Source organism: Dicentrarchus labrax, unplaced genomic scaffold, assembly GCF_905237075.1.
Source record: "Dicentrarchus labrax unplaced genomic scaffold, dlabrax2021, whole genome shotgun sequence".
Taxonomy (NCBI): domain Eukaryota; kingdom Metazoa; phylum Chordata; class Actinopteri; family Moronidae; genus Dicentrarchus; species Dicentrarchus labrax.
Genome location: NW_026136706.1, coordinates 11,373,515 through 11,400,739, shown reverse-complemented (window position 1 = coordinate 11,400,739; position 27,225 = coordinate 11,373,515). Strand labels below are relative to the sequence as shown.

Genomic DNA, 27,225 nt, shown 5'->3' with positions numbered 1-27,225 from the left:
AGAGCCAGGCTATAGCTGTTCTATCCCTGGATGTACTAAGGAGAACCAGGTTCAAACCATTCATAAAAGTTGCTCACTGGGCGCATATTCTGAAAACGTTGCAACACCAATAGAGCCTGCATACTAGAGACCTTCTCCAGGCGTGACGGTTGAGGGCAGACACATTTGAGTCGGCCAACTTCCTGCTGGCTCCTCGCACACATGAATGGGATAAAATAATTTTTGCTAGACACCTCTTGACCATAAAATTGTTACTTTGTGGTGATGTGAAAAGAATGGGAAAAATACTTTCGGACCAGTGTGCGTGACGCAATGCTGCAGAAGTTGTGGTCACTATGCCAAAATGGCTTCGCAGCCCAGCACTGTTTGTGGGAGCATCATCCTTTTTACAGTCTTTGCGCTACTATACAGTATTTACTAGATATATTCGCAAATTTCCAAAATGACAAGTTGTTGTCTTAAGGCCCCTGTTTGCTGGATTGTTTTTGTTTTCCATGTGCTAAATGGCCAAAAGTCATAATACAAAACAAAAAAGATGGGTCATGTAAACTGGTTTTGATTTTTGGGGGGATAAAATATTTGAGGTTTTCCTGTTTTTTTTCTTGCTTTTATTATTATTTTTTTATTATTATTTCTTTTATTTGAACAGGGACAGTGCACAATAAAACATTAACCCTGTATATAACAAGGAGAGATGCATTGCACCTGGTTTTAGCAAATTGCTATTTTCTACCCATAGTCCCTGAAATGTGCTATGTTGTGGCTTGCTCTCACTTTTCACACTGACAAACAATATGGCTTTACAGTATGGTGAAGTTTGCCATAAATCCATTTTATTAAAACGTTTCATCTTCAATTTAAGATATTCTGGTCATCGTTGCTACAAAAGCCTCAGACATTATAGTGAGATATAGGGGAAAAAATAAATTGATTAACAATATGGCGGCCGATATATGAATAGACTTTTTCCATGTGAATTGTGCGCCGATATTGCACCAATATGACTACTTTCTTAAACAAATAACTTTGTTTATTTTTTTTAATACTGAAATAAAATATACTTTAACATATACAATGTCAACCAATTCTAGACATTGTTGAGAGTTGCGTCTTCTCTGTTACTCTAATTCTGCAATTAGATACGGGAAATGGCCAATAATAAAAACAGCCAATAATATCGGTAACTGATATATTAGTTGGGCTTTAATAAGTAGGTATAACTAATGAATGATTATTATTATTTAAAATGAGCTTTAGTGACACAAAAGTGCTAAACAGGCTGCAAAAACAGCATGAAACCGATGTCCAGTATCTCTTACTATAACAAGCAAAAAACATGTGTTTTCTCATCTTGCACTCTCCTTGTCTCATTTCCTTTTTCCACTATCCTACCTTCCTCCTCTACTTCCTCAATCCTCTCTTCTCCCCTTTTTCTTGTTTGTTTTTTTGTCTTCGTTCTTCTGCTCCTCACTCCTTTCATTCCTCACTTACTCCTCTCATCTCCTCTTTTCATCTTTCCCTCTATTTCACATCCTGTCCTCCTCTCCCCTCCTCTCCTTAATGGAGACAAGTTTTATGGCAGACAGTAAATGCGTCTGTGGGGTCGCTCATTCCTCTGTGAGGGAAATTAGTGCAGAACGAATTACACTGGCTTTCAGCACCAATGCTGTTTCTATGGCTGACATTTGATGGTGAAATTAGCCGTGGATGCAAGTTTAATCACTCTGGCAGATTCAGTGTGTATGTGTGTGTATGTGTGTGTCCCAGATCACAGTTTGCTTGAATGCCAACAGTGGCCCCTAATCTCTTGATTAGTAGGCCGACAGAAGCTGTTTCCCCACTAAACTCTGTTCCCTGCTCAGCCATCCTTACCTAAGATGTTAGAACAAGGCTGGAAAACAGCGAGAGGGTAAGTTAAGGACTGATACTGGGTCAGAGCTCACTGCAGTTCTAATTCCAAGTTGTGGTTTTTCAGTCGCACACACAGCACAAATGCATATTCATTAAAAGAGGATAGGGACAAGAGTGAGAGGGTGGAGCTTAAGGAAGAGTCTGTGTGACAGACCTTTATATTGAAAAATCTCTGGGGCTTTGCACTGATCCCTGTTAATCACATTGTCTCTCAGGAATTACTGGAGACACTCAGGGACAGACACATAAACACACACACCTACGCACAAACCAAGTTCCCAGAGGATTCTCCACAGCAGCCATACATACCCAGGGATTTCAAACCCCAGACAAAAGGCTCTTCCATGCAGAAGAGGGAACAGGGACAACCGTAGGAGACCCCTATAACAACCCAGGATAGAGGCCTCTTCATGTGGCAGGCAGAGGGACGCTGAGGGCCTCTAGCATGCCAAGGATCAAGGCCATAGGAGGACAAGAGCTGGAGCACGAATTCCCCACACCAAGACCACACCATGACTCACTTATGAGACAGAAAGAGGCTTTTAGAGACACATACACAGACACACGCAGACATAATTGCATATACACATAAACAGGATGGTGAAACAGAGAACAAAAACAGACGGACAGAGATTAAGAGAGAACTTTTAGCAAGATGTTCAGATTTGCAGAATCAGCCAGACTCTGCTTTTATGTGTTTGTTTGCTTTTTCTCTGTCTGTATTTACACAAGTTAAAAACAGAAATACAGTGTGTACATTATCGTGTAATCTGATAGCAGTTTACCGATGACTCTAGCTTCTCTTAATGTAGAAAAGTGAACATTTCGCCAACAACCGCAAAACATCACTCAAAGCAAAATACTCCTGTATAGTAGATTAATTACCCAACCGACCAATAGATCCGTTTTAGGGTCAAACCAACAGCCGACAAGGAAAGTCATACAATAACAGCTATGTTTTCATTTGGGGGTTGAAAAATCAAACAAGACTGTTTTGTGTAAGAAGCGGGACAAGTAGGGTCATTTTAAAAGTTGAGATATTTCATTTGTATAGCTTTGGGCTCTATAATACGAGGCAGAACACAAATATTAATCGTCACAAGTCATTTAGTCTCATACCTCTTTAAATCCAAAGTGCTGATTGGACTTCTCTTGCTTAAAGTAATGCATTTCCTGCCAACTGATGAAAACATGAACTTCATAATCTTCCATGTGCACACAATATTTCACTTTAGCATGCTAACTCATAAATTATGCTGAGTCTTTGGAGGCTCCATGATAACTCTAAGTGAGGCATTAGCAGGTCAGTAGCATAAATAACCTTCAATGTGTGTGGCATCTTTCCAAAATTGTAAAAATGACATTGTATGAGTGATACAATCTACAGAGAGTTTTACACTTTGTGAAACATTTTAAAGTTTCCATTAAAAGTAGGGAGTTGGTTAATTTACCACAGAAGTTTAACCAAAGTTACATGAAATAAATACTTCTTTGGGAGCAACATGAACAATCACATTTCCATTCCTAGTTTAAAGGGAACTGAAAAGGGAAAAAATTAGTGGTTGGAACTGATGCACTGGTGACAAGAGATGCACAGTCGCTATATTATACTGATACTAGGTGAGGACAGTATCATAAACTTAGTAATACGTTACGATGTTAGACATAGTTCAAGATTTAGAAGTGTGTTAAGTTCAGTGCAAATTAATTCCAGATATGTTCTAAGTGTCTCTTGGTATGTTTTCCAGGGCTTGAAATAATAAGATCTAGTACTCTAATCTTTAGTCAAATGTTTTAATGATTAAGTTAAACATTTGATGATAGCACTACCTTAATGACTGATAGCACTACCTCCCCCATGCTACATTTTCCATGCAGTCCTGCTGAGTAATGCATTTGTACTGCTTTTATGACCTAGAAATAGTCATAAATAACAAATATAGGTAAGAAATAGTAATTCCATACATATGTCTTGATTGATGATTTGTTTGTCAGGAGGCTGATGGATCTCTAATAAAGTTATGTTGCTGAGTGAAGAGGTTTGTGGTATTAATAGCTGACACGGCTCATACCGAGCAAATCCTTGCAGCTCATAATTTCGAATTAACCCCATCTAGCCAGTCCTTTGCCTCTGTTATTGCCTACGCTGCTCTTTACCCCAACACATACCACTGTGTCACACGGTCATGAAACGAGAGGCCCAAGTTTCGAAGGGCAAGGGCTGTTCCTGGACTATGTATCCTATATATGGGAATTCTTAGGGAATGTTTGGTGATTTTCTTGGGAATTCCCAACCAGAAAGCTTCCCAGAAGAAAAGAGGTGTTTCATCTTTGGAAATCCCAGGCTAACTATATGATCTTCCTGTCGCTGTAACCGGCTAAAGGGCGCTCTACAGCCGATAAGGCATTTCCAAATGCACTTTGTGAAAATAGAATTTGTGGGAATACACTTTGCTGATTATTTTTGCATGTTTTATCACTGTAATCTAAAGAGCAGAGAAAGAGCTTAAAATCCACTTTAATTTGGGCTGTTTATTTAGTCTTAGATGGAAGGAATGCTGGCTGAAACACTGTATTTACAAGACTTGTGTTGTACATCTCCTGTTTTGAGTCTGTATGAGTTTGCATCTATGTGTGTGTGTGTGTGTGTGTGTGTGTGTGTGTGTGTGTGTGTGTGTGTGTGTGTGCGTGCGTGCGTGTGTGTGTGTGTGTGTGTGTGTGTTGTACAAGCTATAATTTGCTACAGCTTTGTTTAGATTGTCAAAGCAGAACGCAGCACAGAGGCCATATTAAATTGTAGCAGTGTTCTGGTGAGGCACACACACATACACGGACACACGCAAGTGGTCAGCTCACACAGCTTATTGGGCTGCAGTATGCATAAAAGAGAGGTGTCTTACCTGAGTTTCTTTCTCTGTCCCTCTGTATCTCTCTCTCTCTCACACACACACACACACACACTCACTCACCTATACACACACACACACACACACAAAAGTGCTTGTGCCACACCTGTGTGTGATTTTCAGGGGATCACATGCTGTCTTGAACGCGGAACAGTGACAAGCTGCGAGTAGATTTATAGTTGTGATGAAGAGTTGTCCAAGTGCAGGTCTGGTGTATCAGTTACCTCCTCACACATATAGCAGTTTAAAAAGCTTTGTGCGCTATAAAAGTCTGATCCACTCCATTAATGGGCGTGAAGTTTCTTTTAGACGCTGCTTGTGTGTGTGTTTGAATGTCTATGAGTGTTTATGCCGTTGCCTGTACCAATGAGTGCCTCTTTATAAATGGGTCTATAAAATGAGGATTTGACTATGCCTGAACATGGTTCGGCCTTGAATGATTTTTATGAGATTGGCTACGTTGCAAAACATGTAGCTCATTTTCGGGATTGTTGAAGTCATCCCTAATAGGTTGTCATTAAGATTTAATATCGTCCTCGTCCTATTTTCCCCCTATTTAACAATTTTGTGGCATAAAATCGAACTGGGTCAATATTAATGTGATTGCAAGCCTGTCCTGAGCATGGATTGGCTCAGCAATTTTGACTTTGGACAATTGCAGACAAACATGCAACGAGGCACAGACAGTGAAACACAACATTTGGTGTAAACTGTATTTTTGGTTCAAGCAATCATTTGGCTTCTTTAACTGAAGTGTTTTCACACTGGTGCTGAATTATGTTGCACTGTGCTGGGCCTTCTGTCCCCTGATACTGACGGGCTGCTTGTAAAGCTGCTGATCACTCTCATATCATTCTTTATTAGTAATCTCACACACACATAAAACAAAACAAACACAAAGCTATGTGATAAATAGAATGACATATAGCATGTTTTATGCATGTTTTGCATTATTTATGCGTTATAAAATGTTTGACGCACTGTAGTAAATGGGGTGTAACTAAATGGGATTCATTCCAACAACGCTAATTGTACTGGGTCCCCCTATTATCCAAACTGTGGAAATGTCACTGCACAGAGCCAAAATCAAGGGGCTACTTTCTATCTTTTCTCCTCTACCTCTTCTCCCTCCTGCCCTCTAATCTTTTCTCCACTGTTTTTTTTCGTCCGTCCACATCTGGAAACAATGTGCTGAATGCAGACTTGCTGTGTAAATCCTCCTGTTGTTGTATCAGTAGAGATCAGTAGGAGAGAAGTCATAAAATATAAAAGGCATAATTCATCAGATTGGGAAGAAAACTGCCAAACTGTCTGGGATGTTTGTGTCTGTCGGTGGGTATGTGCAAGTGTGTGAAAATGTACGTTCACATAATGCATCCTGTGTTATATATATATTGTACATACTGTATATTGTATTCATCCCTAACCCTAACCCACTCCACTCCAATCCAGACTAAATAGTAAATAGTCGTATATGTAAAGATAAAAAGAAAGAAAAAGCTACTTGTCTTACAATTACTGAATTCCTATCTCTCTTCCTTTGACCGCCTTGTCTTACAGGAGGAGCAGGAGACCAGCTACACCATCCTTCGTGCCCGGGGTTGTAACGTGACTCTGAATGGTCTGAAGCCCAACACTGCCTACCTGTTGCAGATCAGAGCTCGCACTGCTGCCGGATATGGAGCCAGCAGCCCCAGTTTCCAGTTTGAGACAAGCCCCGACTGTAAGTTCAGCACAGAATAGAAGTTTTACAGAAATTCTTTTACTACTGTACTTGAAATATGGTTAGTCTATGTGGGGATTGCTGATTAATAGGGGGCCAGGACCAATACTGGCCTGTCACAAAAAATAACTCATAATGAATAGTGAGATTCTGGAGCCATTCTTTATGGAAACCACACAAGTATGCATGTTATGTTTTTGTCCTGGGTTTTTGCTTCCGAAGCTTTTCTATACAATAGGCTTGCATTCTGGGGAAACATTCTTCCATGAAACTGAAACCAAATTTTAATAAATGGGGATTTACTGGCACAAAAGGTCAGCTGTAGTAGCTTCAACCAGCTGAATTGTTGCAACATTATTGTTCTTAAAAATCAATATCATGTGAACTAGATTGCAAAGGACAGACAAAGAGCTTAACAAACCGCTGATGTTCATGTTTTACTTGAATGCTACTAAGGACACCTTCAAATTAGAGTAGTAGTTGTCTTAATACTGTTCAGCTGTGTCATTTTTGTTTTTGTTTTTTTGTTGCTATAGTACAGAGTGAGATAAGGGCTGTGGAAACTTTAATGCCAAGTGTCCTGAAAGACACTAACTACCCTAACAACTTGTATATCCTCCTATAAATATATTGTATTAAATCAAAGGAATACTTTAAATTGATAATATACTGTAGATGGGGAAGTAGTGTCTATATGTGTATTTGAATTTGTGTGTTATGAAAAAGGATACACGCTGCTCTTTACCTGTTGCTGTCTTCCTTTCAGCAGCCTTCTCCATCTCCAGTGAGAGCAGCCAGGTTGTTCTGATCGCCATTTCCTCCGCCGTGGCCATCATCCTACTCACTGTGCTGCTCTACGTCCTGATTGGCAGGTCTGTCCAGTCACTTGATTTGATTCTTGCTGAATATTTTCTCCTCCAATCACAGCTAGCCTTTTGCTCTCTCCCTTCAGGGGTAGCTGAAAGTTGATTAGATGTGTTTTTATTTTTTAAAATGACCATTTACCTGCCAACACCACATACTATGAATTTACACCAAATATGTTTCCCTCTATTCCTCCCCTGTAATTCCTGTAAAAGATACTGTAACAGCTGTATTTAGGTGCACACGGGTGTATAGGAGAAAGTGTGTGTGTGTGTGTGTGTGTGTGTGTGTGTGCGTGCGTGCGTGCGTGCGTGCGTGCGTGCGTGCGTGCGTGCGTGCGTGTGTGTGAGTGTGTGTGTGTTTGTGTGCACGCATGCCTGCGTGTGTGTGGCTCAAGTTGGCAGTCAGTACTGTTCAGAGAGAGTATAAATCCATGGCTCATTATAAGACTTACTGATCCTCTCTTGGCTTATAAGAACTGGGATTACACATACACACACACACACACACACACACACACACACACACACACACACACACACACACAGCACTTGCTAGCCTCCAGGCTGGGCCAATGGGTGAAGTCTTATTGGGAGATGTGGCACTACTTATGACCTTTCTCTGTTTGGATTGGCAGGTTTTGTTGCCACAGCAAATCCAAACATCCTGATGAGAAAAGACTGCACTTTGGCAACGGACACTGTAAGTACTGGACTCGATCTATCCTCTCTCACTTTACTGTTTACTGAGTAGAAATACGACTAGGTAGCTGCATTATAGGTAGTCTGATAGTTACAATTGGGGAGATGTTTTTCTCAGAGCATTTTCACGCATCTTTACCGACAGTGGTTGTTTGAGAGTAGCTATTTCCAAGATTGAAGTGGTTTCCCCTTTACCTCGGTTCGTTTGGTCATATGAGAAGACAGTAATCGGACCGAGACCATGTTGAGAAGGAGGTTTTTCGGTCCATTTGCAAACCAATCCTGGAGGCTTCATTTGGAAAGGGAACAAGATTGGACTGTACTCCCAGCCAGTTCCAGCCAATGCTGAGAATTAAGGTTTAAATAATGTCTAATTATAGGGTTTACTCCAGAGGAAGGTCCTTTCCATTGATACATTTTTGACCAGTGAGAAAAAAGTCTCACTCACAGGGCTTTTTGGACCATTGTGTAAAATAGCCAAAGTAGCAACTTATGCCCTGATGGGGGGGACAGCAGGTATAAAATTAACTCCCATTTCTTTATATTCCCTGAGCTTCCTCTTTGTTGCTTGTTCTCCTTTACTCATACACAACGTCTTATTTATTAGGAATACTCCTACCTTTAACCCTGACCCAGTTTTTGGCCTCCAAACTCCCCAAGCACTGAACTGCAGCTGTCCACTGTTTCATGAATAGTGAGGATGGGTCAGATGCAGAGCATAAATTTCCCCACTGGGACTAATAAAATAAAGCTTTATTACTTAAAGGATAGGTTCCCTTTTTTCTCCAAGTCTCTCTTGAAACAATATTAAAATGCCTATATAGTATATTGAGACAGTTTTGGGCTGCTGTGATTATTCCTCTTGCAGATATACTGGCCATGAAGTCTACAATCTTCTTGCTGTGCAAATGGGCATTCTTGAGTTTAGCCAAAGCTAATGTGAGGCTTTTGCTCTCTGACTTAGACAAAGTTGGTATATTACAAAGTTAGTCTTTTTAGTACAAATTCCCTCCCTGTGTTACTATCCCTCCACCAATGCCAAGCAAGGAAACACTGTCCGGAGAAAAGAACCTACCCTTAAGTCAACTCTCTTCATGCTTATTTGTTTAGATTTAGTTTATCGGAGTATCTCACAAAAGTGTTGAGTCATTCTTTGTTAATTCATTTGTGTGTTGTTTATATCACAAATCGGCCCACATTGATGACTTTATGAATTTCACACATAAAAACGAAATAAAAAATGTTCTTGTAAATATGCCATATTGTTCACCTTATCAGCATCTGCAGGCCGCTCTTATTCTGACACATGATTGATGTATTAACTGTCTCCTGTTGAAAATCCATCCTGACCTGTTTCTTAAAGGAAATTCTTTACGAAAACTCAGTATAAAGATTACATCATCTCTAAAGTTTTGGTTTTGTTGTGCAGTGTTCAGCTTAGACGCATTATCACTTATCACCAGTATGTTTTGATTCCTGTTTTTCACTGTAAAGCTGAGCACTTGCGAGGTGACATGTCGTTACAAAGTTTAAAGTCATTAAAAATGTTCAGAGGACAGATGGATGTAGGGACACAGTTTTTAAATGGTCATTAACTGATGCAACCTGCTCTCTCCTGCTGCAGTGCGTCTGCCGGGTATCAGGACCTACGTAGACCCACACACCTATGAGGACCCGAGCCAGGCTGTGCACGAGTTTGCCAAGGAGCTGGACGCCTCCTGCATTGCCATCGATAAAGTGGTGGGAGCAGGTGAGAATGAAGGAATACACTTGACCAGACATTTCTGCATACACAGACACCATACAAGTTATTTTAGACAAGTAAAATTTTATTAAGCTATATTGCAAAATGACAAGTTATGGTTAAATGTTGAAGGCTATTGTAGATAGCTTCACTAGTACATTTAGAAAACTTAATTGTCTATTCAGGATTCTTGAACTGAATTCTCTGAAGTCTTAGCAATTAATTATCGCCTCACTGAATAAAGTAGGAACATAAATTATAATAAATCAAGATCGGATCACCAGTTTGCCCAGGTCATCAAAGGAAAAGTTTATCAGTGCAGAAAACAGGCACTGAAGAGTTATTCCAGATTTTAAAGAAGTTTAAAAATAGAAACTAGATTAAGAGAAATAAATGGTTTCTTCCTCTCCCTGACCTCTTCTTTCCCTCTCTCACCTCATAGTACTTTACTTTTTTACTCTTTCACGCTCTGTTTAAATGACAAAGTGCATGCCACACACTGAAAAAATGAAGTGCTTGTAGAGCTCCTATATATCTGCATTCTCTAAGCAGCAGGCTAGTTTAACTTTGTGCCATATACTGCACAGCTGGGAATGAGAAGAATTTAATGCCCCAGCTTAAAGTCCCCTCTTTCTAGCCCTCCTCTATAATGGAGGTTCATTTCTACCTTTGCTCTTTCCTTCTTTCATCCTTTTCTCTTAATACCCTTCTTTCTTTACATTCCCCATAGGCAATTGCGGGTTGCTCTAATTCTGAACTACGTCTAATGATCACAACAGTAAAACAAGCTTCCTCTGCTCTCCTCATGTTCTCCCTGATAACTTGAGCAGGAGTGCAGACGGGAGGGTAATGCATTGTGATTCATGTCAAGTGCAGGCAGGATAGATGGAGACTAAAGCACACAGCACATAACGGCAGGCCGGTCTCCAGAGTCCCACCAGCCCTCCACACTGTAAAGCTGTCAGGACGGCCTGAGAGTCTAATACCTGACTCCACACTGGACGACGCTACACTCCATTTTTCATAGTACATAGCAGAGACAAATCATATTAATCTCTATAGGGCTACAACGATACATCGGTAGATATTGGCCTTTTTTATTAGAAATCGGATACAGACAAGTCAGTGTTATCCACTATCATATAAGTATTTGTGTTCACTTTTTACTCAGTGTAGAATCTATCAATATTGCACAGGTTCTCTATGGGAATCCCTTCTTATGAGTTGTTTCTAAAGTGAAGTTTTGGTTTCACTGAGTTAATATTAACCTCTTTAAATCTGCTTAATCAATTACAGGAAAATGTGCATAAACTAATGCACATTTCAGCAGATTTACATTTAATGCAATGTTGCAAGTATATAAAATATTGTATTACAAATATATAATTAATACCACCATCTGTATCACCCTTCTAAAACCTATGAGTTGAACCCCAGTACCCTTACACACACATAGTTGAGTTCACACTGAAGTAGGCTACACTACAGTATAATATACATTTTTAATGTGCACAGTGCATAGCTGAGATAAAGTATATTTATTTTAGTGCATCTCCATACTTACATGAACTTCAACATCACATTGTGTAATATGTCTATTTTTATCTATGCTGGAAAGTAACTGTGAACTCATGTTCAGGAGATAAAAATGATATCTTCCTTATTAACAAATAATTGCCTTGCATTCACGCTACCACAACAAACCTGGCCACTTGGGGCAAACTCTCTTTAGGTTATCCACGGCTGCACTTAGTTTAAGATTCACACATTTGTTCATTTATACCTTTTCATGATTTTCTTATTATTTTTCAGCAACCCCCGTTCCCATGAGGCTTTGGCATTAATTGCACACTTTTGGGATATACTGTGTTGTTGTTACATGTGAGTGCTACGAAAATAGTAGTTATACCTTGATTAAAATACCAACATGATCAAATTTTAGTAACCAGCACGTGGGAAACACCAACTTGTCTTATGAACAGAATATAGGAACATTCTGATGCTTTTAGAAACCCATTGAGTTATAAATGCTAGTGGTAAAAGGGTTAGCTTGGAAAGGGAGTGGGACTTCACCTCTCTACTCTAAATCTATTGTCAAACAAGTAAATGCAAAGTGAACACAAGAGGTCAACATTAAAGCTTAAGCTACGATGTAAACATTTCTGTCCATCAGCTTGAATGCAACGTACCACCCATCTGTGTGATTTTTATGAAACCATGTAAGCACTCACAACAATACACAACATACCTCCTCTTTCTCCATCCCTGCCTCAATCCCCATCTGTCTTCATTAAACATGTTAACAAGACTTTGATCTTCTTGCCAATCGGTGATTGTGTGTTAAAAGACAGAACACATGCTCCACTCTGCTTACATGGGTCAGACTTTCACATCAAAGTGGGTTACCTAGCTCCACTCGGAGCAGGAAAGAAGTGAGTGTCCCTAATCAAGCCTTATTAGACCGAGATTTTCTTTTTTGGAGTGACCACATAAAAATGGTGCCTCGGCCTGGCTCGTCTGTCCACTGCTGAGGGCCAGAAGAACAGAGCATAGCAGGAAAGGCTGCAGGCATGCACTGGGTATTTAAACAGGTTGTAATTATTAAGTTCTCCCAGACCCTATTGTTCAAGTCCAAGGTTTGACCCATGCTGTCTGATTCAGAGCTGCAATGGGGAATGATTGTACCGGGCTGAGCGGGATCTGCACATATCTTAGCTATGACATCACCACCCATGGACACACACAATATATGCACATGCAGTAAAACACTCACAGAGAGATACATACACAAGGACATACACTTATCTTCTACAGTCCAGCCGAATGCCTGTGACCAGCTGCAACATGGAAGCTTACAGTCACTATTGAACCACACGCACTCACACACACAGTCATGGGTACACATGGGCTGATGTAAACACGCATATCCCCTCACCAGCGAGGAATGCTAATTGATCTCTCCCAGAGTGGATGTTGAGTCATGCTGCGCTTTGATACGACATTGAGAGTTGAAAGGTTACTTTGCTGTCTGTTCAGTGTGAAGGATCTGGAACGAGTATTCGAGTGGATCAATTTCAAAGTGTAATACCACACGTGGTGTCATTACTGTAGTTAGTGGTCATGGACATAATTATGCAGTGATTTCTCTCCAAAATCAATAAATACATTCCCTGATTAATGGGAGTTAAGTAGTGACAGAGGTATTTATCAAGATCCTCTTTAATCTGCAGCTTCATCCTTATATTCTGACACCTCAAACAACAGTTGAACCACTATTTTATTTCAGTGCACAAGAACTGCACATACAGTACTTGCCTCATTCTCAGCTTGTTATCAAAGCTCTCAATGGTGAAATTGACCTAGCCATCCATGAGTGACTTCAGGCTTCCTTTAAAAAACATATGAACACAGCTGTTCTTTGTATGTTTTAAGTGGGCTCAGTATGAAAATATTCTCCAGTTTCCGGACTACGCAGCTAGTTTAGTTATACCCAGTAAGTTGCCCTGAAGTGAGATCCTTGTACAGTTAATTAGTTGCAATAGTTAATCCTTTCTTAACTTTCTTTGGACTCAAATATGCATTTGAAATGATTTATGTGAAACAAAAGTTTTGCGAGTGTAAAGTTAGCATGAGAGAATAAGACCCAGGTTACAAAAATAGAAAGATAAGATGAGTTCTATAAGGAATTAAAATATGAATCTGCATATTTATTAACTTCACACAACAGCTACCCATTAATTACTCATGGGTTTTCAAATGGACAAACATTTCTTAGAAATATATGCAGATACATTTATTTCTATGATCATAAGACAAATCCAAATGCATAGCATTAAATATAAATCACTGCGTTAGTAGAAATCTGGACATATGCAGCATATGTTTGAGATTTAAAAAAACATTCATTTTGTTTTGTTGCATCTTCTATGATTTTATCTTTAGGTGAGTTTGGCGAGGTGTGCAGTGGTCGCCTGAAGCTGCCCAGCAAGAAGGAGATCTGTGTGGCCATCAAGACTCTTAAAGGAGGATACACGGACAAACAGAGGCGGGACTTTCTCGCTGAGGCGTCAATCATGGGACAGTTTGACCACCCCAACATCATCAGGCTGGAGGGGGTGGTAACACGCAGTAAGTGCATCCATGACTCACTTTCAATATATTTCATATTATTCTATTAAAACTAGAATATTCTTTTTTATAAATGATGATTGCTACTTAAAAGGAAATAAAATTGAACACATTTTGAGAAACAACTGGCAATAATTCTTAAAGTTTAAGCACAAAAATAAAGTAGAGCAGAACACAATAAAATACAGTTGAATAAAATAGAGAAAGGAAATATCATTTGCATTCACATTCCATCACAGATCCGGCCTCACCAGAGAGTCTTTTTACCGATTCCGGATTTGCAATTGTCTTTGACAAATGGCTCTTAAGTGGCCAACACTTCTGTGAAAGAGCGCAGGAGTTTTATTGAGTTGCCATGGTGTAAATCTCTGCAGATCAATGTGCTCTGATCAAAGCCTGTGTCCAAAGCGGGCATAAATCCATAAATCCATATCTCTGACTTGCTCCCCTCTGGGCCTCTTTATAAGACTATCATTAGCACACAGAAGGCCTCTTTAAAAAGGAATGACTGCAGAAAAAGGGAAATAATGAGTCTGAACTTTGTCGCTGAGAAACGGGCCTGGTCTCTATCTCTCCCTGCGGCACCAGGCTTGTTAAGTAGTTCTGCCAGTATGGTTATTCTAAAGAGTAGAATAAAATACACGGAGACCTTCCCTTACTTTATTGTCCTCAATTTTTGGTTCCTCTTTTATTTTGTGTTTTTCTTCTTTTCTTCATCTCTGCTTTTTTGTGTGATCTCAATGCCTTAATTGCTTCCTGCCTCTTACATTTCAGTCATTTGAATTTGGTGACTTAGTAGCAGGACTTCTTCTAATCAAAAACAGAAACGCCAAATAAGGAAACAACATGTAATGTGCAGGCAGCAGGAACAGACAGGACATTCAAACAATATGGTGTTAATTAATCCTTAACACCATATTGGTCCTTCTTTTTCTGTTTTCTCTCTCTGCAATTACAGTTTCTGCAGAACTTGTCACGTCAAACAACTGCCAAAAAATCCCCCCATTAACTGAAAATGATACATTTCAAACAAAACGAATGATTCATAATTTGAGTCACCACTGACTTCTCAGTGAATAATGTTTCAAAATTGTCATTTATACATCTATTTGTCCTCTCAGGAGGAGAGATTAAACATTTCATGGTGAGATTTCTTGCAAAAAGAAAATGTAGATGCTATGGACTTAAGTTACCATATACTTTTTTTGTGAGGATTTAATGAGAGTTTAATATAATGGTGGTAAGGGAATTCAGTGAAAAGGTTGCTAATTGCAAAAAAACTGCTAATTGTTTGTTTTTTGACATTTGGACATAAGGAAATTCTGTCAAAACTTTTATAAAGAAAACACATTCACACACAAATTCAGCTTTGTTCTTGCCACCTTGTTATTCAGCCTTGAACACAGTACATCCTGAAAGTGAAGAGCGTTTTTTTTGTGTGTTATCCGTCATCATTGAGACTGTTTGTCTAATACATCTTACACCACTCTTCCTATTAATGTCCAGCCGGTGAGAAATGTTGCAATAACACAAGACTGTGGTTTCATTTGCTGCTTTTAGACTAATAGGGAAAGCCCAATATTCAGTGCTATGAATGTGTGTGTGTGTGTGTGTGTGTGTGTGTGTGTGTGTGTGTGTGTGTGTGTGTGTGTGTGTGTGTGTGTGTGTGTGTGTATGTGTGTGTGTTTGTACATGACTTTTGGAGGGATACCCTGAACACATGTGCGTGAGCTGAAGCAGCATAAGTGCAGGGCATAGTTTTAGGAGGTCCATTTGATATGCTCTCAGACACACCTACACACACACACACACACATACACGCAGACACAGACACAGACACACACACACTGCTGTAGGGTGATTTATTAAGCTGCTCCTGTTAATTCTTAATAATCCTGAGACTTTCACACCCCATTTACCTTGCTGCTGCTTTTGGCTGATCCACAGGCTTCATATTTGCAGGAACACACACGCATGCATGTACTGTTTTCTCTCACGCCCATACACACACACATCCACACATGCACACAAACACACACACATACACACACTCTTGTGTTCACAGAACAAATGGGGCTTGGGGGCCTTTATCTTTGCTGCCAATGTTGAGAATAGGGAGAAAGAGGGAAGGGAAGAGGGCGGAGGACAGGAGGGAGGACGGGGTGTGTGTGTTCTCGTCTACGACTATAAAAACCGTCCGCTGGTAAACGGAGCGATCCATCACAGCCTTTTAGGGATGGGGGTTGTGGGTGGAGGGTGTTTAACTGTATCTGTATTCTTTACTGTAATTGCAGAAAGTGTTGCAACAGTTAAATCTCTTTGCTAACAGTGGCAGAAAAGCCTGTTTCATAGTGAAAAACTTATATTAGAGTCTTTTCAATGTAAATTCGGAAGCAAAAAATGTTAAACTTGGATATGTATGCTTCATGATGATCACAAACTGGAAAGTCTTTTTCATGTTTACAACCATAATGTAATTCAAGCATACCTTCTGTCTTGGCTCATTTACTTTAAGCTGGTTGTTGTGCCAAATGGAACTTTTTTTTTGTCTGATTGACTCATGGGGACGTTTTGATTTGTAATTCACTCTGCTTTGTTCAGAACTGCTTTGATTTAATTAGATATACTGAGTCAGCCAAATTCCATCATTATTAACGGAAAGTAATTTTTTTTTCCAATGAGAGTAATGGATTTGTTTCTTTTAATGACCGATTCCATCACCCTCTCCACTCAGCCCATGTCATTCCTGAAAAAAACACGTCTGTCTCGGCAGATGTGGGGAGGGTTCACATTAATACATGCAAGAGGCATGGGAAAAAAAGGGGAAGGATGGGGTGATGGGGAAAGAGAGAGGCAGGGATGATAGAGAAAAGGTAGGCCGGCAATGAAAGAGAGCAGGGGGAGGAGGGAAGAGGGTACATTAATCAGAATAAAATGGAGAAGAAGCATACGGCTAGGGGTAAGTCAAGAGTGAAGCAGGGAGAGCAAAGCCATCTGGGACACAAACAAGTCCTGACACCCATGCTGTTCATTTAATAATGGCTGATTTAAAGGTTTCTTAAAGGGATTTTTTTTCTTTTTTTTTTTCCTCCCCTGTAATAAACCTTGTGCAGGCCGTATAGTCTGATCAGGTACAGATGATAGCAGGCAGCGTGGATTTACAGCCAGATTTTCCACAGAAATAAAGATGTCACACTTTGACGGCTGACCTGTTGGGACCCTTAAACTATGACTAGGATTGTTTCATTCTGCTGAGTGTGTGTGTGTGTGTGTGTGTGTGTGTGTGTGTGTGTGTGTGTGTGTGTGTGTGTGTGTGTGTGTGTGTGTGTGTGACAGACAGAAAAGAGAGTTCAACCTGGTCCCTATCAGGGCCCACGTATGTCTGCTTTAAGTCAAGTTACAGCCCTCCCTGCTGACTCCTTATAACTTTGCCAGTTTCAGAGAATAAATCTGAAATCAATATAATGTTGGGCTATGAGTGTCTGTTGTTTGACTGGTAGTTATGTTGCACAGCAAACCAAAGTTATTGTTCTCACTTTGTGAGTGATGCAATTGATATGATGTGACCATAGATTGAAAACTCCCCTTTTGTTACAGGTAAACCCGTCATGATTGTCACAGAATACATGGAGAATGGATCCCTGGACAGTTTCTTGAGAGTAAGTAAAAACATGGAGAAACACAGACACACACATTTATTTAGAATGGATCATGATGCATGATATAACGCACCCTGACGCAGTTGGGGGAACACAGGCTGGATGGCTAGCTGAGGATTAAGGAACACACACCGGGGAACACCTTAATCTGGTGACAAAAAATGTCTGCACCTGTACAACACACAGTCTGATCAATCATCAGGTCATTCTGTCAAGCAGTACAGTAAATCTGTGCTTTTCTGCCTAGAAAGTGAATGGTGACATTTGGTTCGAACATGTGTTAAAAAGTTCAGTTGGGAGAGTATTATCAGATATGGAATAAAATAGCTGTATTGATGAATCTAGGTTTAACAGCTAAAAAATCCTGTTTTTGAGCATCTATTAGATCTTTCTTTCTGGATGCTATCAAATAACAGATATTGCATGACACATTTCTAAATTAGATTTTCACACAGCAAAAAAATCTATTATTCAGTCAGTTGTGTAAAATGCAATTTGCTAGAAATGTGTGTCTTTACTGCCACAGATTACAGAGATCAGTCCAGTTATGAAACCTGAACACAGCTGAGCAAATATCCAAATGTTCTCTCTTGTTGACTACTCCATGGATTCCAGTGAATACTGCACCTGAGAACGGTTGATTTGAGCAGTTCTGTTTTCAGCTAAACTTGCCACACAGGACTTATCAAATGACAAGGTTTTATGAACTGTATCCCCACTACTTGTCTGGCCAGGAGTGAATTTGATTCTTGCCATGCCTCTGTCTCTTAAAGAGGAATTGACCTGCCTCACTGAAATTAGCCAAAGCACAACAGCCAAGCCACAACACTGGCATGAAAGCATGTGTTCTGATGCCTGTTTTAACCATTTTCCACATGTGTCTGCACACTATCCAGACACATGCATGAGGAGTAGCTGTTGTTTCCTGCCATTTTCCCAGAGGCCTGCACTTCATCATTGAAAATGTGTCATATATGAAAACACACACACACACACACACACACACACACACACACACACACACACACACACACAAATTCATAGTTTATGCATTTTAGTTTATGTCCATGCTCTGAATCTGAATCTGCAGCGCTTTGAGGTGACTAAGCCAGGTGGTTCTGGCCACAAATTGCTCCAGACGGCAGGAAAATACACTCATCTTACACTCATCTCGTAAATGACGTGGTCTTTAACAAACACAGGGCAAACGAGTTCATGTGTGGAGCAATGGATGCAAACCCTGAGTGACAGACAGACGGACGGACAGACAGACAGACAGACAGACAGACAGACAGACAGACAGATAGATAGATAGATAGATAGATAGATAGATAGATAGATAGATAGATAGATAGATAGATAGATAGATAGATAGATTGATAGATAGATACCTTAGGGCTTGCATTATAAACAGATTTCTGTGCGTGCAAGTTTTGACCGGCTTTCTGAAGATCAGCACACATATGGTTTTAAATACCATTGTGCTCATATTTCTTTTTACCTTTGAACTTAACTGTTTTGATGTATGCATTGTGTGTTTTATGTATTAATTTAATTTAAGCATTCAAGATTTACCCTGAAAAAAAAAATGCTTGTCAGAGTGGAGTAGCCTTAAAAACTCTAAAATTGAAAATTATAATACGAGGCATATTAATGGATACGTGTGAAGAATCAAACCAAAAGGTCAGTCAACTCAAGATAAAGAGCTCTCATTGGTCATCACATTGGCCATTATACAATAAATATGTAATAAAACAGCATTATGTGAGTGGTGGATAACAGCAACTTGACAGATTGAAAGAGAAAAACCATTTCAGTAATATATTGTTCTAATCCTAATTTCCATACATTACTGTGTCTGTGGCTTTGGTATTTCACAGTTGGGCAGAAGATGAGGTACAGAATGTCAAAGGTGGTTTTTAAAGGTTAATGAAAATGCTGTGGATACTAATGTAGAAAGGTTTCATTTTATGCAAATAGTCAGAAAGGTCAGACTCCCTTTGTGTTCCATGTAATATATATTTAAAGTGTTGTATTAACAGTGTATGCCTGTTCTTTTCTCCATCCTTTCTTCTTTCTTTCTTTTAGAAACATGATGCCCAGTTTACAGGCATCCAGTTGGTTGGCATGCTACGTGGCATCGCCTCGGGCATGAAGTATCTGTCAGACATGGGCTACGTTCACCGAGACCTGGCAGCTCGAAACATCCTGGTCAACAGCAATCTGGTGTGTAAAGTGTCAGACTTTGGCCTGTCCCGAGTCCTGGAGGACGACCCGGAGGCTGCTTACACCACCAGGGTGAGCTGGAACAAAAACACAATTAGGGACATAAATGACAGCATGAACGAATATGTTGGGCACTGTCCTGGGGCACACCACTTATTTCAGGAATGTTGCATAAAAGACCATGAACACAGTAATGGAATATGGTACACAGTATGCCCTGGAATTGTCTACAGCATCCCCTGTTCCCTTTTTAAATCAGAATAATTCAATTTTCCATTCAGAAAATACCAAACAGCAACGTTCCTGTCTTTATGCATACTGACTTCATAATAATGTACATTATTATGAAATGGGCTGCACATTTATCCATCAACTTCTCATGCACTCCCTCTCACACACATTCTGTAGCCTAAGGTAATCTCAGCACACACACACACACACTGCGTCCCTCTTTCATTCTCCTAGCATGGCAGGGGAGAAGAACACATAAATAAAAGCAGAGTTGTGATAAAACCAACATAAATCCACAGCGCTTCGCCTCCCTAGATCTCAGTACAGAAATGGCAAACATTCACCAACTGGGGAGGTCATGGAGAATACCACTTAAACAACCATGTGTCCAGAAGGGATGTATTATATCAACAAGAAATTTGGGAGTGTAGTCAATGCTTTGTTGACCCATCCACCACCCCACCATTCACATTAATGCGTAGGTTTTATTCCAAAAGAATTTGGTAGTTCATCATCTGTGCTATAAATGTCTAAGCATAAGCAAATAAGGGAAAACTTGAATACTTTCAATGGCAAAACAGCTTACTTTCTGTTGTAATTGAAAAAGGGTATGTGGCAAGGAGACAGTTTGAAAATCTTTACTTTGCAAACTCTCTTGAAGTTTTTGGATGATGACACTATAAAACCTAAACAACAATGACAGTTGACATGACAGGAATGGAGTTTCCATTAACTGAATTGTGGGAAATTTCTTAGTGTTAGAAACTTGCCTCGGATGTTTTTAGTACAATGCATAGGCAACAAAAAAAGTAACATCTTAAGAGAAACTTTAAAAAGAAAAACATCTGGGAGGTAAGCAGATGACAGTTCAAGAAGAGATTTGTACTGAAAATATCTAAAATAATAATAATAATTAATATAGTTTTATTTGTTTCACTTCTTGAAGCGCACGTCACAAAATTTAACATTATCTGCAGGCATGCCACACCTCATACGTTCATCTGTACTTGCAGAGTGTGTGTGTGTGTGTGTGTGTGTGTGTGGTCATTTTCATCATGGGATCCTGTGGTCTAGACCAATGCGTGCAGCCCCTTTAAACATAGTATAATTTGCTGGCTGAGAACTGCTTGTCAAATAAACAGTCAGTGTGCCGTTTGCCTTTCTCCCAGAAATACATAATCTAAAATAATAAGACAGAATAATAAACTCTGCCATGTTACAGTAACTGACAGCGCTCCAGACAGATGCTAGCAGATTTCCATCCAAGCAACTTTTTTTTTAGCCTCTACTTTTTATGCAAAATCTATAGTTCTGCTTTGTTTATGTGTGTGTCTGTGCATGTGAGTGCAGTGTGTGTGTGCACTTTGACCTCTTAGGATAGCAGGTATGTACAGTATGAACGTAAGAGCAGTGTGTGTACATGTGTTTGTGTTGCGTTGTGGGTTTTTCGTGGGCACATTTGTTCATTTTTGCAACCATTTGTGATTGTGAGTCTTATGTCTTATACACTCCCAAGCATTTCTTTAGAGATTGGGCGGTATAAGTACAAGTAATCAAATAAGTATTGCTTTTTAGAGGGCTATGTGTGTGACTGCACAGCACCAGGCAAGAGCTGAGTGACTTGGCTGATGTCTCTGTTAGCTTTGGCTGCCATCAGCCTCCTTTCCTCAGCTCCATTTTCTTCATTTGTCTTGCTTCTCAGCTAGAATGACAAATGCAGCAGACACTACAGTGAGAGGTTATGTAGGAAACTTTGGATTATGGTTTGATTAATGTGTTTTTCAGTTTTTCTTTCTTTCTTTAATGTCAATGCTGAAACGTTTTTATTAAAACTGAATATGAACACAAAAAAGGGTAAATGTCACTTTATATGACTACTTTGAAATACAACATTTTAAGAAAGATAGTTCAGTATCAGTATGTGTGGAAGAGCAAATGTGACATTAAAAATATTTTAAGGTTTCTCTTCAGGTCCCCCACACCACATAATAATATTTCAGATAACTGTTACAGTTCTGGATCGGATGTTGAGATCACCATTCCCAGTCCCAACCACAGAGCCTATTGGGGTTAACAGGTTTCAGAACATTTCATAAGAATGTCTGAATTGTTCAGTACATGTAGACCTTTCATTTAAAATAAACCTGCGTGTACTGGGTGTAATACCTCCAATGTTACATATATGCATCATGCTGTATAGAAAATACGTTTGATTTATTGAGTGATTGAATGACTGACTGATAGACTGACTGGTTATTTTCTCTTAGGGAGGAAAGATCCCTATCCGGTGGACAGCTCCAGAGGCTATTGCCTACAGGAAGTTTACATCGGCCAGTGATGCTTGGAGTTATGGCATTGTGCTCTGGGAAGTGATGTCATATGGGGAACGGCCATACTGGGAGATGTCCAATCAGGATGTGAGTACTGCCATGTTGCCAAGTTAACTTCCTTTAGCAGGGGCGTCAGTGTGGCGCACCCACCACTGCAGCAGTGCTGCCAGCTTTGCAGGTTTGGCAAGCTTTACTGATGGGAAGTAAGTTAAGGCACCAGCAAAACAGGTGAGATGTTTAATTCATGTTCAGTGTCGTGTGAAGGGAATTATGGCACGTAGGTAGAAAACAATGGAACGTAATCTCCCAGATGCAGTAAGGCACTCTAAAGGGGTTAAACCTTCAAAATATCAAGATCAAAGCAGTGAAAAACGTTGTTTCAGCCCAGTGACCATATCCTGCGGGTGAATTATAGTGTGTTTTGAATGGGTCTAAAAGGGCGTGGTGCATTTTATTCATTCCCCATTCATTAAAGCAGAAAGGTTTTTCCAAGGGTCCATGCAACACACAATACTTATAAAACAACACAGTACAATGCAACAACTAGCTCAAAAAATCTGGTATATTAACGTATTATATTAAAAAGGTAAATATGTGTAATCCACCAATCAGAGCATAATGATATACTGAACATTAAAGAAGGATACTTGCGTATTTGTAACACCCTGGTTGTAATAAAGAGTAACTACTCCAGGAGAGCATATTAGATGTTGTTTTAATGCTGAATGTGTTTACCTCCTAATACCTAGGTAATAAAGGCTGTAGATGAAGGTTACCGCCTCCCCCCACCCATGGACTGCCCTGCTACCCTCTACCAGCTGATGCTGGACTGCTGGCAGAAAGAGAGAAACAACCGGCCTAAGTTTGAACAGATCGTCAGCATCCTGGATAAACTCATCCGCAACCCTGGTAGCCTCAAAATCACTGCCAACACCACCTCCAGGTATCGGAAAGATTCTGCACCTTTTATTTGTTGTCATTTTTGGTGTTTGTTGTGTGCGTGCAGAAAACAGCACACAATGAGAAAACGCTCCTAGCCTGCAGGTGGTGCAATGATGCAAACGTGACATGCCTTCATCTGCTGGTTACACGTGTAGAACTTGACAATGGGAGCCTAGAATGTGGCTATTGTTTTCCTAGCTGTATTTTTCCTATGTATTTGACTAACAGACACCTGGCTCCATGCAGTCCAAAACTGGAAGTAGTTTCCATTGTATTTTCCACGCACAGCATTATGGGTTATTGTAGGTCTGTGTACTTCCTGCTCTGTGATCACAAGTCATTGGGAGAGTATAATGGCAATTGCAGTTTTATTTTCCATGAATGAAGCACAGTTCACTATTATTAATGTAATGGACAATAAAAAGATGAAGAGATACAGTTGGGGCGGGGGGGAAGGGAGTTTTTGTATTAGATTTAAATGTCTTTCTCCCTTGGTGTACTCCTGTTTGTTTTTGGAACCAGGCCCTACAGGAGCTCGACATAAATATTGCCTTCCTGCTTGCTGTGTTTGCAGGGTGTTCGTTACTTATGCTCCCCCTAAAACAATTTGAATTAAAATATTTCATCTTTCCCTTTGCTATGCAGCCTAATGTCATATTCCTCAATATTTTCCCCCTGTTATTATGTTGCATTTCCCCCTCCATTTACCCCACCCTTATGCTTTGCTCCTTTGTTGGGACCACCATTCTCTCCCAGGGGGCCGTTGGGGAACGAGGGCAGCCCATGTACAGTTGTCAATTCTGAGCAGGGAGGGGGACAGGCGCTGGGTCTGCGGCAGACGGCCGTGGTATTATGGAGACGTCAAAGCTCATAACACTGACTAATGATTTCTTAAGAAAGTGAAAATAGGTCCCTTGGAGTTTGCATGTAATTTCCCTGATTGGCTTTTAACACCAGGCGAGCAGAGGCTGGCCGACGGAGGCGGCTGTAGTGATTTATGAGAACAGTGCGTGTATGTGTGTATCTGCGAGTGTGTGTGTGTGTGTGCTGGTGGCAGTTGCACAGCGTGAGCAGCTGCACTCAGCCTCACACACCTCGTTTGTCTCAGGGCTGTCCTGGCTGGCTAATGGAGCACCCCCTCCTCCACAAAGCCCAGACCAAAGCCTGGGACAGGAGTAGAGCATCTGGAGGCTTCAGGGGTGGGACCTGGTCAGAGTTTACTGTCCCTGCATGTGGATGGAGAGGGACTAGGGTCAGTGGGCCAAGGTTGGCTGTCAGAGACTAATTATGGGCCAACAGGAGCCCAGTCAGGGTTAGAAGCCACCGTCTATCCGATTCGATTTACAGGGTGTCTAAAACATGAGTTCACAGGTTATCCTGTTATCAAACTGAAAAATGTGTTTCTTTGTGTTCATCAAAACATGGCAATGGCTGCAACCAGAATACAACTAGTACTCCTTCTAAATATGTCAGTGTTAATCGACGTTGAGCAGTGGTCAGTAATGCACTGCTACAGTGCAATTGGTTTTTTATACAATAAACCTTTTCCCCAAGCCATACAAGGAAAAATGAATAATGACAAGCCTCTGTGAACCTGTAACAACAAATCAAATCTATTAAATTAGTCCTCTCTGTAATTCATTTTCAAACAACCTCTGTCTGGAGAATAAGGGTCTTTGGTTAATTTTCAGTAGTTTGGGTTGGGCTGGAAATGGGGCTGGAGTTGAAACAAGAGCTAACCCGTTCCCTGGTGAAGGGCTTGGGAGAAAGTAACTGGGACTGGGCCATGGCCTCAGATGGAACTGAGCTGAGATGTATGTTGGTGTGGATCTTGGCCGGTAGGGTAAGACTGAGAATGGAAATGGGCGAAAAAAATGTATAGAAGTGAAAAGAAACCAGTTTACGTTACTAAAGAACACAGGGAACACATAGGGTATCCATCAGTTGAGTAAATCAAAAATGTTTAAATGGTGAAGTATGGAAAACTGGACTAATACCTTTGAATGAGATTATCCAAATACCAATATTATGTAAGGTAGTTTGAATTTTGATGGTGACTAAAACTCTACACTGACACCCTGGCTAGTAATGTGAATGAAGAGTTCAGAGTGACAGCCATGCATGCTTGACTGGAATCAAATCAAAATGTCACACTTGAATCAATTTAGGTTAATGACTTCCCTCAGACCACCTGAGTAGTATTGATTACAACTACATCATATCCATAACACCCCAGCAGAAGATACCAAATGGTCACACATTAAAATGTGGCCTAATATTGGTCCTATGCAGTACATCAGTCAAACCTCTCCCAGTGACACCCTGGGAATTGTCCCAGTAGCACAGTGAGAGTTGAATTCCTCCCACTCTGTCCTGCCCACATGTATCTGTTCAAGCTCTTCTCCTCATCCTCCTCGCACCTCCCTTGAGTGCTTTAAAAACAAGAGACTACACAGCCCTGGTTATTTGGAGGTCAAAAGAATGAAAGATAGAGCCGAAAAGGGGAAGGGAAATGAAAACGAGAAGGAGGGTAGACTTTACTCTCTCTCCGGTGTATTTATACTTCCTTCTGTTTGAGCGGGTGTTTTCTGCATTCTTATGTGGTGTTAAGTCCATGAGGGGTTTTGAAACCCCCCTCTGCCGTCAGACAGATGCTTTCTTTTCTCTTTATTTTCCTCTTCATCGCATCCCTCAGTTCCTCTGTTTCCTTTCCAATCATCTTGTCTCTTGAGTTGCCGTGAGATGTTGCTGAAAATGTAACAACAAAGGAAACAAAGAAAATGATAAGGGAGGGGAAACAAGGTCATTTGCAGTTTATCTCTCAGAGGAGACAGGAGAGGGGGAAAGAAAGTAGAGGATAAAGGGGGAGATGAGATCAGAGAAGAAAAAGAATGGGAAAAAAAGGGGTACAGGAGAGGAGAGGATCAATAATCCTGCAAAAAAGTTGAACATTCTCATCCTGACAGCCCAGACGTTATAATCCAAGACATTTCTCATTGTTCCTTTACGCTGCATTAAAAAATATAACTCGCCATTTTGCACCTCTTTTTCTCATAAATAGATTTCTACAGTCCTCTCAGGGAGATTTACACACTTCCTTCTTTTCCCCTCATGCAAACCACCCCCACCTCCCAGCCCCCGATTCCCTCTTTCTCCTACAAACCAGTCTCTCCAGGGGGTCCTGGGGGCCCCTCAGAATTTTGACAGGCCTCTGATCTGGCAGGAAAAGACTCAATCATTGTAACAACACCCACTCCACCGCCTCAAATGCATCTTTTTTTCTCCCCTTTTCCCTGTCTCTGTTTGAGATGTCATCTTGCGTTTCTTCTCTCTATTTACCTCTTTGTTGTCTTAGTATTGTGGTTTTTTTCAATGTTGCATGATGGCAGCTTGATGATTTTCTATTGTAACATTCAATTGATTGTATTTTGCTTCTTTAAACCAAAATATATTGCATCAGCATGAAGGGTACAGAGAATATTTCCAGTTTACCAGTTCAGTAAGGTACTACTTGTCTCCAATAAGATAACTTTATTCATAGAAAGAAGCAACACCATGCTTATGCATTAACACATATTTTGAGGTTATTATAAAGATCAGCTCACTTGCTGACCAAGAGAATTGCACTGCTGTTATGAACAGCCAGGCATGTTCCCACCTGTTCTTTCTGAAAGAGCAGTGGCCATTGGAGGAACACCAACACTCTACCAGACCAATGGTGTAACTTCATTACTCACTCAGCAATTTACTCAGTAGAGTCACAGACTTTCATGTTTGTAGGGCTTGACTCGCTCTCTGCACTCCATCCAAAAACAACAGAAGCAACACTTACTATATTTGTGATAAGACATAGCAAATAA

General features: G+C 40.3%; 1 protein-coding gene across 3 annotated transcripts in view; it reads left to right on the top strand.

Moving 5' to 3' along the window:
- The window catches only part of epha3 (eph receptor A3), a 98,198-nt gene that overhangs the window by 61,178 nt on the left and 9,795 nt on the right, over nucleotides 1–27,225 (top strand). For 2 of the 3 annotated variants that reach the window (XM_051403096.1, XM_051403098.1), the window contains exons 7-15: nucleotides 6,378–6,540; nucleotides 7,307–7,412; nucleotides 8,042–8,106; nucleotides 9,730–9,855; nucleotides 13,792–13,977; nucleotides 17,575–17,636; nucleotides 19,725–19,934; nucleotides 22,361–22,510; nucleotides 23,173–23,366. In XM_051403096.1, the coding sequence (XP_051259056.1) occupies nucleotides 6,378–6,540; nucleotides 7,307–7,412; nucleotides 8,042–8,106; nucleotides 9,730–9,855; nucleotides 13,792–13,977; nucleotides 17,575–17,636; nucleotides 19,725–19,934; nucleotides 22,361–22,510; nucleotides 23,173–23,366 (1,262 nt within the window). The remainder of the gene's footprint in view (nucleotides 1–6,377; nucleotides 6,541–7,306; nucleotides 7,413–8,041; nucleotides 8,107–9,729; nucleotides 9,856–13,791; nucleotides 13,978–17,574; nucleotides 17,637–19,724; nucleotides 19,935–22,360; nucleotides 22,511–23,172; nucleotides 23,367–27,225) is intronic. The other variant, XM_051403097.1, reaches the window with a different exon arrangement.